This window comes from Protopterus annectens, chromosome 1.part0, assembly GCF_019279795.1.
Source record: "Protopterus annectens isolate FY-2018-M chromosome 1.part0, PAN1.0, whole genome shotgun sequence".
In the NCBI taxonomy this organism is placed as follows: Eukaryota; Metazoa; Chordata; order Ceratodontiformes; family Protopteridae; genus Protopterus; species Protopterus annectens.
The window spans coordinates 1,256,759,951-1,256,777,142 of record NC_056725.1 but is presented as its reverse complement, the minus strand read 5'-3'; the positions used below and the strand labels follow the sequence as shown (position 1 = coordinate 1,256,777,142).

Genomic DNA, 17,192 nt, shown 5'->3' with positions numbered 1-17,192 from the left:
TTGGGACTTTTTCTCAGTGATAGTAACCCTCCTTTTCCTCCAGTCTCGTCTGGCATGGAGCTTTGCCGTTGCACCACAAAACGTACAGTAGTCAACACTGCGGTTACTACATCTTGGGGCAATAGAAAGCCCTAACAACAGCATCCTTATTCAGTCCAAATGCATAATGACCAAGTGCTGATCATCAAGCATTTAGCTTTTACTTTGCTATTCTGGAAACCTGACATGGACTTAGAGAAGACTTAATTTTCATTTCTAAAGATTTTAAAATTAATTTCTCTGTACTATTCTTGATTAATCAAAACCTTGTGGGACAGCTGTTTAATGCAGTTTGTTTTAGTTTTAAAAAGAAACTGAAATCTACAAATGCATTACACATGTTTATTCAAGTTTCGTAACTGTTAGTGGCTGATCCAGAAGGACCCTTTCATCCACAGCATGCAGGAATGTAGATAAAACAGACCTACACTAATGTACAGTACATGTCTGCCGAAGAGAAACATTTTCATAAGTCTTTGCTCACACCTTTGGTAGTGAGCTTCTAGGTATTACAGTGAGTAAGGAACATTACTTGTTTTTCACTGTGAAAGTAACATTATACAACCAGTACACTAAGAAGCATTGAAATAGATGGACTCTGTACAAATGCAAAACCATTCATAGATTGTGAGGTAGCATTAACACTTGTGATTGTGAAGTGATGGTTAGTATGGTATGACATAGGGGCACACATAGTAATTTAGCCTTTGACCATCATGTGTCTACAGTGATGAGGAAATTATAAACAAAGGTATGGTATCCAAGTCCAAGGAAATCATTGTTCCACTGTATCTGGCATTCATCAGACCTATAATTGAGTACAATGCCCTCTTTGGTATGTACCTAACCAGGCATATCCAACAATTGGAATGTCCACAGAGGTTTCTCACTAAAAACAATGCAGGGCGTAAGTAACATGTCCTATGCAGACCGCCTCAAGGCCCTATCCCTGTATTCTGTCTCCTGCAGGCTTTTGAGGGGACATCTATGCCTGGCATGCAGGGCATTGTCAGACCCCACTCTAATGGACCTCCTACATGTCCACAAAACAAACAGCACCAGAATTACCCATTCTAAAGACTAAAACCTTGACTGTGATATAAATAGGACCTGCTGAAGAAACAAGTATGTATGTCAGAGATTACCACATCTATGAAACAGGCTCCCCATCCATGTGAAGCAGAATTCCTCCCTAACCCAATTCAGTTGCAACTTGGACAATTGGATGGGAAACCAAAAATTCTTCCCTGGTTTGGCACCTATGTTCATAGGTGTATACTAGACTAATGGCCCTGGAGCCTTTACAAACCTAGTCCATAGGATTAGCCTGACATCATGCCACCCGACCTTAGTTCCCAGTGCCTCTGTCAACAAGAGCCACTGGAGTGATCCCCAGGGTGAATTTTCTATGTCCCATCCGCTCATCAATGTTTCTGTTGTAGAGGGCCAGTGAGGTTCTCTGTTTGACATGTATTGGAAGTCTATTCCATAGCAAGGGCAGTCTCTGGGTTATGAACTTGTCCCTCCAGCATGTTCTGTTGACTGTGGTAATGAGGTTGAGGTCACTGGAGTATGTGATGCAGAGGTATTGGCATTTCTTCAGATGTAGCATTTCTAACAGAGCTGGATCAGACATGGACTTGTATGTCAAGCAGAGATCACCTCTAAGTAGGAGGTATGAGACAGAGAATAATTGGAGTTTTTTGGGTCTGTCCATATAGGACAAGCTTCAAGGCCTAGGATCCTCTTTGTGATGTACTTTTACGGCCTCTCCAGTTGTTGCAGATGTCTAGTGAGGTACATGCCAAATGGGGCATTGTACTCGATGACTGGCCTAATGAGGGAAGAGTAGAGGGAGACAATGACCTCTTTCTTCCTAGATGCAAAACCCTTAGTAATGAGATGTGCCACATAGATTTACTTTCTGACCACAGTGGCAATGTGGTGGTCAAAAGAGAGGCTGCTGTCAACCTGTGTTCCCAGATCTCTTATAACACCTTCTGTGTTCAGTGGACTACCATCGATGTGGTAATTCATGGGAACCGGGTTTTTCCCAAAGGGGATAATGACACATTGTTTGGCATTGAGCTTAAAGCCATGGTTCTGACACCAATCGTTTGTCTCAGTGAGGCCTTTCTGTAGGATGTCAACATCACTTGGGGAGTTAATAGCAGCTCCCAACTTGCAGTCGTCTGTGAACTTTGTCAGCCAGAGACCCTTTGTGTTAGCCTGGACTTCAGAGAAGTAGATACCAAACAGGAGAGGACCCAGGACCGAACCCTGTGGGACTCCACTCGTGACTGTTTGTACAGTGCATTGGTGTATGATTCGGCAGTCATGCAACTATTCTGCATTTGCTTGGGTGCCATGAAGTTAGCCACCTCTGTTTTTAGCAGCCCAAAGTTAGCTTTGGAGAAGTTTTTCATGGTGATTACCTTTGGGGGAGGGTGGTGGATTTCCAGGGTGATTAGTTTGTGGTCGGTGATTAGTTTGTGGTCGGATCTAACCAGGGAGGTGTTAACTATTGGTGTAGAGTAACGGTCGCCCATGTTAGTAATGACCAGGTCAAGGATGTTGCTACCTCTAGAGGGGGTAAGAACGAGCTGGTCCAGGGCATTTGAATTAATGAAGTCCAGGAAATGTTTGGCAAGTGTATTGGTACATGAGTAGTTTTCCCAGTTACTGGAGGGGTAGTTGAAGTCGCCAGTATGAGAGTGTTGGGTTGGACCCTAATATTCTCCACTGTGCTTTGGAACGTGGAGTGTGAGTCTTGGGACATTGTTTAGGACCTATAGCAGGCTACGACCTGAATCGCTGTCTTACCTAATGTTAGGTGTACCTGAAGTATCTCTGATGCATTATGTTGGGCTACCTGTCAGGTAATCTGTAAATGGTTCATCTGCCAGGCCCATGCTTACACTTATCAAGGGTATCAGAACTTGTCAGAGATTTGGGATGCATGGCTAGGCATAAAAAGGCCATTGTGGTTGTTAGCCTAGTAAACACCTGTGAACCTGTGGTAAGGAGGTAGTTTATGTATGAAGGCAATATAAAATAAAGGATTATGATTGGGTCTCCATTCATAACCACTTAGGTGTTCAAGACATGGATGGCAAGACATTCACCTCAAAAATGAAGCTTGAGAGGTGATTCTTGGCATGTGTGTTGAACACAATAATATGGTTAGAATCAGATAGATGTTATTACTTATTGCTAAGTTGTAGCAATTAATACTGTACATCTATATGTACCTAACATGAATAGATTAACAGCGTCATGCTAAGTAGGAAGAATAGTTCTCAGTATGTAATAAAAGAGGCAGAGTCGTTCAGGGTATATGCAGTTATGCAGCCACTCATCTTTGAAGGTAATGAGTGGAGGTTATAAATGTGTAGTCTCACAAATACAGTTTTTAAGATGTGTTGAATAGCTAACATAAAGGGTTGACTACCTAACATAGGGATATTAAGTTGGCTTTAGGGAGACATCAAGTAAAGTATTACTAGAATGTGAGACGTAGCTAATTTGGTAAAGGTTGGTGGAGTTAGTTATACCAGTGCTTTGGAAGCAGTCACAGGTTATTTCTGCAAGGTATGTTATGAGTTTTGATCTAAATTCCCGATGCTCGATGGTAAAACTGTCTCTCTTTTTTTTCTAGACTTGAGAAAACATTTTTCTGAATATTCTGTTCACTTGGTGGGCCTGTAATTTAGTGGGGCATCTTCTGAGTGGGAGTGGCGGCTGTAGGTGAGGGTCATGGTGATTAGCTTGGCTGTAAGTTGTAGCAGGAGACATTATTAATAATTTAATAGATAAGCGTGAGAAGGTCCAGATCACTCCTGTCAGGGATGAGGAGCATGTTTGTGTGAGCCAGAAAGACACAGTAGTGCTTGTAAGGTCAGAACGGTACAGATTACCAGATGTAATTGGATAAGATTTATAGTTGGAGGAACTGGCTTATACTGCTAGGCAATACTCAGAATAACACTGAAGTATTCCTTTAGCAGTGATGGCTGTTCCTTCAGGAGGTAAGGAATCTTCAAACACATTCAGTAAAATAATGATTAGAAATGGAAATCATTTCCCTTTATTAATAAATTCATTGCTTTCTGTAATTTCTTTTGGAATACTATATATTCATACCAGTGACAGAAAGTGCTCTGGTCAGTGATCTGCATACATATTCGACCTTCCAATTATTATGTCTGAAATTATGTGAACCTAAGTATGTGTAAGCCCGGGACTCTCGTAACTGTTTGCATTAGTAGGTAGAGCTACGTCTTCTAGAATACAATGTATCAAGTATAAAAACTGTGCTGGTGATAAAAGCAAGCTTATGGAAAATCGTACCAGGTCCAGACTTGCACTGTGTCAGTAAACCTGTGTGCTGCAGGTCCATCTCTTTTCTGTTTTCTTTTAATGATAATTTTATATACATATTCCACTTTATATATCAGTTGAAAGCATTTAATTTACAGCTGTTTGTTTACCAGCAGTGTGTTTCTGAATTATTTTGTTGAGATATTCCTGTATTACATATTGTTCGTTGCTTAATATTTTTAGAGGAGATCTCCAGTGGAGTGCTGGTGAAAAGAAGTTGACAGGAGGAGCTAACTGGCAGCCAAAGGTAGCACCTGCAACTTGGTCTTCAGGTGTTCCACCAACTGGACAGATGGTAATTTCTTCTATTTATCAAACATTTTGGATCCTGTACTGATGCAAACTAAAAAAAAAAAACTGAAGAAATGAATGTGATTATTGTTTATTATTTAAACTTTAAGGCTATTGCTTAGGGTAGTGGTAACTAGTGTACTAACTGGCATTATCTCATTTGCTTGGGTACCTTCATTGATATTAACTGTGGCTACAAAAGATGATGTTTTGTACAGAAATAACATAACATTATTTGAAAACCAATCCACACTAAGAAAATGTACAGTAAATATGGTATTGCAGTCCTTTGTTTTTAAATGTTAGTCTTTTTATATGAGAAACATTAGGCAGGTTGGACACCAGCAAAAATTTTAATAGGTTCAGTGGTACACAAGCATTCATTCATATAAAGTGAGACAATGAACAGCTGTAAATGTTTTACAGTGGGTTGTAGCCCATTTAATTTGCACAGTTTTTCAGAATCTGCATTGTGCCATAGAAACAAGGTAACATTAGTAAGTGCTTGTTTAATGCAAGTCCAAGCTCCAGAAATGTGAATTTTGTGTCAACAGACCATCATTTATCCCAGGCTGCTTGTTACACGGACTGTCACTTTGACATATTGTTTCTGCTTCTCCCATTCTTACATCATGAGTACTTTAATCACAAAAAGCAAATCAAAACAAATATTAGTCCTCTCCAAAATATGTGGCTGCACTTGATGTGATCAAAGAAATTATGAATGACGTTGTAGGGCTGAAGTGACATAGAAGTGACTTCTGTTAGTCCTTCAGGTAGAATGAAATTACTGCATTATGTAGCAGGACCAGGTCTGAAACATTAAAACATTAATACATATTAATAAGTGGCTTACAATCACTTTGTCGATCACACTTGCGATTGACATTTGTGTGAAACTGCCTTTGGCCGAACTGAAATTACGAATGCAACAATGTCGAACCTTACAATAGCGAGCATTTGCTGTTGTAAGGTTCGACATTGTGGTGCAGATCACACTACAGTGGGGATCGGGAAATGTACCCTTTCCCTCACTGTAGTGCGATCTTGGAGTTTGTATATGTATAAGTGGGGGGGGGGGTGCAGGGGGGCATTCCCCCCTGCAAAAGTGTTTGTTACTATTGTGCGGAAGTGCCGCATTTCAGTAAAGTCGACATGTTTGAAATTTCAACTTTACTAAAATGCTGCCTTTGACATTTTTTGTTTTCAGTGTTAAGATTTCCGAACATGAGATTCGGACATTTTAACACTCGAATGGAGTAGATTCGACTATGTGATAGTAAACCTTAATAAGTAAAGTAACCATCTCTTGGCTGTCAGTGAAAAGGAAATACAGTGGATATAAAAAGTGTACAAACCCGTTAAAATGTCAGGTTTTTGTGATATAAAAAAATGAGACTACAATAAATCATTTCAAAACTTTTCCCATCTTTAATGTGACCTATAACCTGTACAATTCAATTGAAAAACAAACAAATCTGTTAGGAGAAAAAAATATAAAAAAAAAAAAAAAAAAAAAAACATACAATAAGCTGGATGCATAAGTGTGTACACCCTTAAACTAATACTTTATTGAAGCATCTTTTGATTTAATTACAGCATTCAGTCTTCTGTGGTAGGAGTCTATCATCATAGCACATCTTGACTTGGCAATATTTGTCCATTCTTCCTTGCAAAAGCACTCCAAATCTGTCATATTGCAAGGGCATCTCTTGTGCACAGTCATCTTCAGGTCACCCCACAGATTTTCTATTGGATTTAGGTCTGGGCTGTGGTTGGGCCATTCCAAAACTTTAATTTTCTTCTGGCAAAGCCATTCTTTTGTTGATTTGGATGCATGCTTGGGGTCATTGTCATGTTGAAAGGTGAAATTCCTCTTCGTCTTCAGCTTTCTAGCAGACGCCTGAAGTTTTTTGGCCAAAAGTGACTGGTATTTGGAAATGTTCATAATTCCCTCCACCTTGACTAAAGCCACAGTTTCAGCTGAAGAAAAGGATCCTCAAAGCATAATACTGCCACCACCATGCTTCACCATGGGAATGGTGTTTTTTGGTGATGTGAAGTGTTTTTGCTCCAAACATACCTTTTGGAATCGTGGCCAAAATGTTCAACCTTGGTCTTATCAGACCATAACACATTTTCACACATGCTTTTGGGAGACTTGATGTGTTGTTTTGCAAATTTTAGCCAGGCCTGGATGTTTTTTCTGTGTAAGAAAAGGCTCCCGTCTTGCAACCCTACCCCATAGTCCAGACATACGGAGAATACGAGACATTGCTGTCACATGTAGTACATAACTAGTACTTGCCAGAAATTCCTGCAGCTCCTTCAGTGTTGCTGTAGGTCTCTTGGCATCTTCCCTGACCAGTTTTCATCATTGGAGTGATACCCAGTTCTTTTCAACGTTACTGTTGTCCCATATTTTCTCCATTTTTTGATGACTGTCTTCACTGTGTTCCATGGTATGTCCAATGCTGTGGAAATTTTTTTTGTACTCTTCTTCTAATACCTTTCAACAATGAGATCCCTTTGATGCTTTGTAAGCTCTATGCAAACCATGGCTTTTGTTGTAGCAGACAACTGAGTAAATGTCAGGAAAATCCTACTAGGGCAGCTGAACTTTTTTTGGGGTTAATCAGAGTCTCTTTAATTGATGACAGGTGTGTACCCAAGAATACTGAATGCTGTAATTGAATTAAAAGGTGCTTCAACAAAGTATTAGTTTAAGGGTGTGCACACTTATGCAACTGGCTTATTGTATGTTTTTTATTTTTTATATTTTTTCTCCTAACAGATTTGTTTGTTTTTCAATTGAATTGTACAGGTTATAGGTCACATTAATGGCGGGAAAAGTTTTGAAATGATTTATTGTGGTCTCATTTTTTTTATATCACAAAAACCTGGCATTTTAAAAGGGATGTGTACACTTTTTATATCCACTGTACTTGTCTGAATGGAAAACTACAGAACTACCCATAGGTCTCCCATATTTGCCACTATCACTTGACTTACCTTTGTCAATTATACTTTTCAGTTTGAAATTTCATTAGTAGGGAATATGAAAAAAGCTCTTTACTGTATGTACTTAAGCCACGTGTACAAAGTGTGCTTTGCCAGCATTGCCTGAAGTTATATAATGTGCACAGACAATTGAAAGCAGTGCAAATACATTTTAAATGAACTATCGAATAATAAAAAAATCCAGCCTCCAAATAGAACCATGTTATCTTAAAAGTGAAACCCACATCAAGAAATGGAAACCTGTGGGTTGCCTGATTACCTGTCTTACAGTGAGAAAATGCTGTCTGTGCTCCACACAAATCATTTATCCTAATATACACTAATCAACCCCTGATCCAGATCTAACAATGACTCAAGCTACAAAACTTCAGTACCGAGAAACCAACAATGGAAACTACTCAGATATGCATTAAATATGCATGTCATGAAATTTCAAAGTAATGTGCCCAGCTGCATTAGCGTAGCAATATATAGGCTTGGAGACATCAAATCAAACATTAACTGCAAACAGTTAAAATCTGGAGAGCACATAAACATATTTTAAAGATCTTGTGAAAAAATCGAAATCTTTTTTCATACTAAATAAAATGTTATGTGGTTGCCTAACAAAAACAATCAGTTTTGAACTAGAAAGTCATGATATATGTACATGTGTGTGTGTGTATATATACTTATACTTAGATATATATATATATATATATATATATATATATATATATGGGTCTACCTGAGATGGTTGACAAGCCATTTGATTGACTTTCATTTGGGCGACAATTCATTTGGTCGACAGGCAGATTTGCCCCCCTCCCCAATGTTGTGTGACCCTGGAGTTGATATATATAGTTGGGGGGTGGGGGCACAGCCCCCCACATAAAACTGCTTGTCGACCAAATGACAGTCAATCATATGGCCTGTCGACCATGTGATAGGGATCCATATATATATATATATATATATATATATATATATATATATATATATATATATAAATCTCCTTACATTCACTGCTGCAGTATTCTATATGGGATTCCCTGCCACAGAAGCCTGAAGTCCAGCCAGTCTTACAAAGACTTATGAATTTAAAAGGTTTGCCAAATGTCACCATATGCACCCTGTGTGTAATGTAGGGTGTAAAGGTGACATTCAGACTTAGCAAACGCAGAACTAATTTGCTGCTAGTCTGAACATATCTTTTACACTGTCAGTCTGTTTACCTGCGTCCATTTTCTGCCAGTGGAATGCATTTTTGTTCTTCAGGGACTTCCTATAACTGTTTGTTGTTTTTGCATGATAAGTGCCCCTTTGGTATTTTGTTTTTTTCTTGTTTTTTGTGTTCCTTGAGGTTAATGTCATGCAGGAAGGGTAAATGCCAGTGTGGGAGACAGATTCCACATAGAGACCTCCATAATAAGTATCTTTTTTTGCTTGTGTGCTTCTTATGACCATAAGTCTTGTTCTGTTTGTCAGGCATTTATTCACAGTAGACTTTCTTCCCTTTCCTTGTATCTTGAGATCCAGCGTCTTAGGCTACTCACTAAAGATACTGTGGAAGGAATCTCCTGCCCCAAGGGTCAGCCATTAGGGAAGAAATTGTGTCTTTTGGCTTTTCCTGGTTAGGGGTCGCCACAGCGGAACTCCAGTCCTCTAATGATTGGCAGTAGATTTTTACGTGCCGAGTTACCAGCCCTGATGCACAACCTTCAACGAAGGTACGCCCATTCACACATGCCTCCACACAGAAGACGTAATAGCTGAGAATCGAACGGGACAACGTCTTACTGTGAGGCGACAACGCTACCGCAGCACCAGCCAGGTGTTTCTCCTGAGATTGTTATAAACCCAGAGGCTCACCCGGCTGTGTTGTTGGGTTTCTCTGCCATGACCATGTTGGGGGCCAGTGAAGATACGGCTAGCAGCCAGTCCGAAGAGGCTTTGCAGCTGTCCATCTCAGACGTTCAGAGGGAACCACTGTTGATTTTTTTCTGAGGGGCCTAGGGGAGTTACTCAGTTTCTAGTTGGGGAAAAAGTTCCTGCTACGGTTCTCAACTGTCATCATGGATCTGAGCCTTCTCAGGACATTCCCTTAAAAACAAAACAAAAAATTAAACATGTTTCTTCTATTTCTAGAAATCCACAAAGTGAGTTGCAGGCTTTTACTCAAGAGGTTATTTTCTGCCTTAATGTCCCTGAAGCCTTGTCATGGGGTTTCAGTTCCTGCTCCTCCTTGGTCCTGTACTCCTCTTAAAAGGCCTAGAGACCAGGATTCTCCTGAAGTTGAGTCGGATTTTGCTGATGAATCTCTAACTTATTCTATTCAAATTCCTTCTCCTTTGGGCTGTGGGTCAGAGGAGAAGGACTGTATTAGTCCCGATGCTTCTTTGGAGGAAATTTCCTTTGGGGACACACTCTAGGATGATGGATTTTTTTAAGTGGGATTGTACTCAGGTCTCTGATATCCATAAAAGGTACTATGAGTTGTAGTTGTTGGACTCTGCTAAACCTGCGGCTATTCCTCCTGTCCTGGCTGCTTTGCTGGATGCTTCCTCCAGTGCCTCTCGGATGCTTGATTCTCTTCCCCCTGCTCCCAGGAATCCTGATAGGTTTTATAGGATTCCTGAGGATTGTTCTTTTTTATGTAAATATCCTGCTGCTGACCCCTCTGTAGTGTCTAGAACCTCTGATAAGCCATCTCAATTGTTTCCTTCACCCAAGTTATTGCCTTCTGACAAGGACAGCAGAACTGTGGACAGGCAGGGCAATAAGGTTTACACTTTTGCTACCCTAGCTTTTAGAGCTATTATCAGACCCTTATGTCTAGGTATGTATTGGCTCTTCTTTCTTTAGGTCTGTCAACTTATTTCTGATTTTCCAGACTCTGAGGGTAAAACTTCTGGTCTTTCCTTGCTAGGGACTTCCTCTCAAGTCTTCATTATTCTATTAAATATAGTTATGATGCGTTGAATGCCTCTTCTAAGGCTGTTGTTTTTAGTTCACTTATGAGGAGCTATTCTTGGCTTAGACTTCAGCCTCTACCTGATGGTATTAAAGCTAAGTTGATGGATGTTCCTCTGGATTCTAAACATTTCATAGGGGAAGCTGCTACAGTTTTAAGTCCCTTCAGGATAAGGGTAAGGCCTTACGGGAACTTAAACTGTTTGTTTCTCCCATGCCTAGATTTCAGAGAAACTACCCTACCAAGCCTACCTTTGCTCACAGGCAATCATGTCCTTCTACTAAAGGTAAGAAGAGTGGCAAATGGATTCCTCCTGCTAAGGCTACTCAATTTTTTGGGGACTCCAAAGCCTTGCTTTCTGGACAAACCAGGTGCTGTGTGACTATCCAACCCTTCCCAGCCACATACCTCTTTCTCTTCTGGTTTGGCTTCAGATCACTCAGGATTTTTGGGCTCTGTCAATCAAGGGAACTTCATGGTGCGGAAATCCCATACTCCGTTTATGGGCATTCCTCAGCCTCCTCTGGAACATCTTTCCTTTTTAGGTTCTTCAAGGTCTCTTGTTTCAGGGTGCTATTCAAGAGGTGCCTGTGTCCCATGGGGGGAAAGATTCTACTCCTGACTGTTTCTAGTGCCTAGAAAAGAGGGCACTTGGAGACCAGTTCTAGACCTTTGTCATCTAAACAGTTTTCTAAAGGTACCCTCCTTTCAGATGTTGTCCCTTCAGATTCCGTTTCCTCTCTTGCTACCTCAGGCCTATATGGTATGTCTAGATCTCAAGGATGCTTATCTCCATATTCTGATCCATCCTCTTTCTGGAAGTTTTTGCATTTCTGTGTTGCATCCTGGCATTTTCAGTTCTCTGCTTTGCCCTCTGGACTCTCTACTGCCCCAAGGGTGTTCATCAGAAACCTTGCTTATGTGATTGCCTTTTTGCAGACTTCAAGGAATGCAGATATTTCCTTACTTGGATGACCTGTTGATCCTGGCATCCTCCCCAGAGACCCTTTTGCAAAATCTTCATTTTGCCATATCCCTTTTTCAGAGCCTAGGGTTCACTATACATTTGAAAACGTCTTCTCTGACTCCTTCTTAGGATCATGTTTTTCTGAGTGCAGGATTCAGACAGTGCCAGTGCTTGCATCACTGCCCCCTTCCAAAGGCCTTAACTCTCATTTCTTTCTTTCACACTCTTCTTCCTCTGGCTTCCATTGCCACCATGGAGTTTGTGAAAGTTCTGGGTTTCATGGCATCCACCATTCTGATGCTCCCTCTGGCCAAACTGATATGAGAAAGTTGGTTGTTTCTGAAGTCAGTGTGGCTTCACCATGCTCATCCTCTAGAATTGGTAGTTCCTCTTCTTTTTTGCCTCAGACAAGAACTTCTCTGATAGATTCAGCAGTTGTCTGCAAATCCAAGGATCCCTTTTCACCCCCCTCTTCCCTCATAGGAATTGTTCACAGACACTTCAGATGGCATGGAGGGCAAATTTTGGCTCCCTAAAGGTATAGGGGGTGTGGTTGCCTTGTCAGCTTAATGAGCACATCAGTGTCAGAGAGGAGAGGATCTCTGCTAGCTCTTTAGGCCTTTCAGTGTCTGTTTTCACTAGGGCCTCTCAAGGTATTCACAGACAATATCACAGTGCTGTGGTATATCAACAAACAGGGAGGCATGAGATCTTATCTTCTTTGCTGGTTGGCACTTCTGGTATGGGATCTTGCTGTCAAGTGACTCTTCAGGCATTTTATATCCCTTCTGGTCAGAACATTGTTCCAGACACTCTGAGCAGGTCCTGAACTCAGTCCCATGAAGGGATGCTTCACAGGGATGTGTTTCTGGGCATTATCCGCCAATGGGGTCCCTCAAGTGGATCCTTTTGCCTCCCCTCTGAACAGACAACTTCCTCTGTTTTGTTCCAGAGTCCCAGGTTCTCTGGTATGGAAAGTGGACTCCCTGTCATTCTCTTGGAAGGGGTGTTTCTTTATGCATTCCCTCCCCTTCCTCTAATTCTGAAAGTCCTGTTCAAAATTCAACAAGATGCTCACAAAGTCTTGTTGGCGACTCCATTTTGGCTGTGACAGCACTGGCTTCCTCTTCTTCTGCATCTAACCAGGGGCAGTCATCGCAGGTTATCTCACAGAGTGGATTTGATCACACAAGACAAGGGATCTCTCATCCATCCCCACACTAACACTATAGGTGATAGGATTTTAATTCTTGTAGACACTTTTTTCTGAGGATGTGCTGCAAGTCCTGCAGGAGGCCAGGAAACCTATAACCAGGAAATCCTACTTATCCAAATGGAAGAGGTTTTCTGTTTGGTGTCTCTCTCATAACCTGGACCCACTTACTGTGGATGCTGCTTTGTTTCTCTCTTGTGTGAGTTGCTCAATGCTGCTTTGATCTATTCTTCTATTAAGGCGCACCTTTAGCTATCTCTGCTTGTCTGACTTTTTTTCCTCCATTAGTTGCTAGATTTGAGGTGAAACAATTTCTTTAAGGTGTCCTTAATATTAGACATCCCAGCAAGCTTGTTCCTCCTCCCTGGAATTTTAATTTTGTTTTGGAGAAGTTGACTCGGGCTCCTTTTGAGCCTGCTGCTTCAGCTTCCTTGCAAAATTATTCCTGGAAGACTGTTCTTTTATTAGAACTTACTTCTGCCAGATGGGTGTCAGAGTTGCAGGCCCTTATGGCTTGTCCTTTTTTGACTTTTTCATGAGGACATTGTGTCCTTGTGCACTAACCCTTATTTTATGCTGAAGGTGGTTAATGAGCTATCTCTTAGTCTATTAATCTGCCTACTTTTTTCCCTCTCCAAAAATTGACAGTGAGAGGGTGCTGGATACTTTGGACATGCATAGGCAACTTAGTGTTTATTTGGATATGACCAAGGCTATCAGAAAATCTAATTGGTTATTTGTTTCTTTTCATCTTAGATCTTTGGGGCTTGCTGTATCCAAGCAGACTATTTCTTCTTGTATTTCTAAGGCTGTTTCCATTTGTTACACTTTTCCTAGCAAGAGCCATCATTTTTTTAATTACGGCTTGTTCTACTAGAGCTGTGGCTTCTTCTGGTGCTTTTTTCAAAGGCTTAGATACTAATTATATTCTTGAAGCAGCTACCTGGACTTCTGTGCATACCTTTACCAAGCACTACAAGCTGGATTGTATCTCTAGAGCTAGAGCTGGTTTCGCTAGTTCAGCTATTCAAGTTTTATTAAGGGATTCTTCTGCCCCTTCCTCTTGCCTAATTTTCTGTTGAGCTTTGGCAGTCTCCTATATAGTTAAGAATACTGCCACAGTGAATGTAAGGACATAGTACAGTTGTGTAAAATCTTACCATAACGGTAGATGTTCTTGCCATCATTGCAGCAGTATTCGCTCCCTCCCTCCATCCCCCTAGTTCTTTACCTTCCTGGATGTACATGCTACTCCATGGGGTCCGTGAACTGGTGTTCCTCCTAAGGCAATCAGTTCTGCTTTTGGTAAGCCTGAACATCACCTTTATGCCCTACATTATGCGGGGTGCATACGGTGTTGTTTGGCATACCTTTTAAATTCAGAAGTCTTTGGAAGACTGGCAGGACATTGGACTTCTGTGGCAGGGAATCCCATATAGTTAAGAATACTGCAGCAGTGAAGGCAAGGACAACTACTGTTATGGTAAGATTTTACACAACTGTACTATATCTATCTGTCTATATATATATATATATATATATAAAAAAATATATATAAAAAAATATATATATATGTATATATATATATATATATATATATATATATATATATATATATATATATATATACATATATATATATATATATATATATATTTCTGTTTACAGCAGCATGAAGCTTGAGCCTTTCATTGTTTTAACTGAAAGTTATTTAATCAAGTGATCAAAATATTTCACATTGTAACAAAATTATGCTTTCAGTTTTACTGGTAATTAATCATGACAGCAACACATTACATAAACATGAAAAAAATCAAAAGATTTCCTCAAAATACTTAAAAAGAAAGTTAAATATTGTTACTAAATGTAATTATTCAAGTAGTGTAATGCACTCTACATAACCCAAAGAGTTGTCCATGTTGGTTTAACACCCGCATTTTGCAATAAATTATTGCAGAAGTAACCCAAATTAGCTAGAGACAATGTCTTCATTTACCAAATTGTAAGAGTGAATCTCTTGGTGTTTGAATGCTATGTTCTAAACTAGTGCTTTGTTCATAGATTTACTTTTGGATGTTCGATGTATAAACATGAAGTAAGAAATGTACTATATCTTTCCCTCTATTTTTTCAGGAAGTCCAAAAATTCTTAAACATTCTTCCTAAATCAGCTTTTGAGTACATCCAACTTATCTTGTAGATCACCAGCTCATCAAGTGCATCTCAGTTTTGTTTCACCAAAATGAATTGCTTATTATTTCTTCTTTTAGTCTTATCAACATCTGTGAAGGAGGTTTCCATTTTTTTATTATGTTATTGTAAATTGTGCTAGCTTGTTTAGAGAAGTAGAGATGCATGACTTGTTTAGTGCCTTCTTGAGGAAGAAATCTGAAGAAGTTTGTTTAAAAGAGCTTTAGTCACAGCAGTGAGTCAGTAAGGTACTGGAAATGATATTGTTAAACTTGAAGATGTTAAAAAGTTCATAAAACTCCTTAATTTTGCATAGTGTAGACAGTCACCAAACCTCCACCTATATAAATCAAATTTGTGGGCCACATTTGGGTTGCACATCTAGGCTTATAAGGGCCCTAATGGTTGTTAGCGTAGTATACACCTATGAACCGAAATAGCCAGGTTTGATGTTTTGCGAAGTATAATAATTTAGAGGACTGCCTGAAAAGAGCCATTTGCTTGTTGATTATTTTGAATCCCACCTTAGTTAAAGCATTGTGATATATTCTCTGATAATGGTATTAGAAATGTGATAAAGTACCTTGTATTGTAGCTTAGATGTATATTTATTATACCCTTCTATGTTCTCTTGTTATGATAAATACATATGTACAATAGATGGGGTCTGTTATTTAGTACTGGACATATCTTGTAATTTAGGTTTAAGGAGTGGGATGTGACTCATCAGGAAGTGAGTTATTAATTTCTGCAGTGCAGGATATTTATGTCATTCCATTTATCTGTTTCTCAGGGGCAGGGCTAGCCAACCGGTGGTGTGAACCTTGACTCCAGATGATTATCACTGTTTAAGTGACACCCTAACACCATTTGCTAAAATGAGAAAAGGGGTTGTGGATGGATGAGTTTATCTGTTTCTCTTTTTTTAGTGTGAATCACTGTTTCCCTTTTTCATTGGCATGTGGTAACTGCATAAGCTGTGTGTATAGGAGTTTACACTGTTGCGTTGGTTTTTATTATTGGACTGCTTTGTGGGTGGTTTTGTGCTATAGTTCTGAGATAATTTTCTGTTTTTAGAAATTCTTTTAGATAGTTTCTTTATGTACACATTTTAGAATGGGAAAGGGAAGATTAGGTTAAGATCATTTTGGTGTGTAGGCCAGTTATACATTTTAGCACAGATTTTATTCTGGGGTCCAGTTTGACAGTAATGCTGTCATATTGATTGCTGTAGACTTCATTTTAGTGGGGTGTGTCGTAGTTGGGGCAAGTGTCTTTGGGGAGATTTTTGTGAGGGTGAGCTGTGTGTGCGCATTGTGTGAAGGTGACTGTACTTATTTATTTTTGAGTAAATGAGGCAGTTATGGTGTTATGACACAGGCTAAGGGATAAATGCTTTATATGGTAGAGTGACAGTAAGATGTTAAATATCTGATGATAGCAGAAGCTTAGGTACACATTTTTCATGTCCTGTATCAATTTTTAGTGATGAGATAAATATATTTATGCTCCTTTTTGGCATTTACTTCTCAGAAGTCAAGGCCAATGCCAGTGGTCTCTGGCTGACTAAATTTGCAGATGATTGCAAATTTGGTGCAGTCATTGAATTTCACACTGACATAAATGTTCTCCTGGAGGGGCTGATACAGACAAATAACTGGTGTCAGAGCCATGGACTAAAACTAAATGCCAATAAGTACATAACAGTATCCTTTGGGAAGTCATCCATCCCTGGTAACTATCATATTGACAACACACCCCTTAGAGGTGACCCAGTAGTCAGGGGCTTAGGTTCAGACACTGACAGTAATCTAGCCTTTGATCATCACGTGTCTACAGTGGTGAGGAAATCATTCTATGTTTTGCAACTTATAAAAAAAGGTCCAAAGAAGTCATTGTTCCACTGTATTCAGTATTCATCAGCCTGATCATTGAGTGCACTGCCCCCATTGGTATGTACCTAACCAGGCATATCTGACAACTGGAACGTCCACACAGGTTCCTCACTAAAAGAATACAGTGGGTAAGTAATATGTCCTATGCAGACCACCTCAAGGCCTTATCTCTGTATTCTGTCTCCTACAGGCTTTTGAGAGGAGATCTATGCCTGGCATACAGGGCATTGTCAGACCCCACTCT

General features: G+C 39.9%; 1 protein-coding gene across 18 annotated transcripts in view; it reads left to right on the top strand.

Annotated features, from left to right (window-relative positions):
* The window catches only part of SNAP91 (synaptosome associated protein 91), a 2,005,574-nt gene that overhangs the window by 1,860,151 nt on the left and 128,231 nt on the right, over positions 1 to 17,192 (top strand). For all 18 annotated transcript variants that reach the window (XM_044066094.1, XM_044066049.1, XM_044066072.1 and 15 more), the window contains one exon: positions 4,603 to 4,714. In XM_044066094.1, coding sequence (XP_043922029.1) covers positions 4,603 to 4,714 — 112 coding nt within the window. The remainder of the gene's footprint in view (positions 1 to 4,602; positions 4,715 to 17,192) is intronic.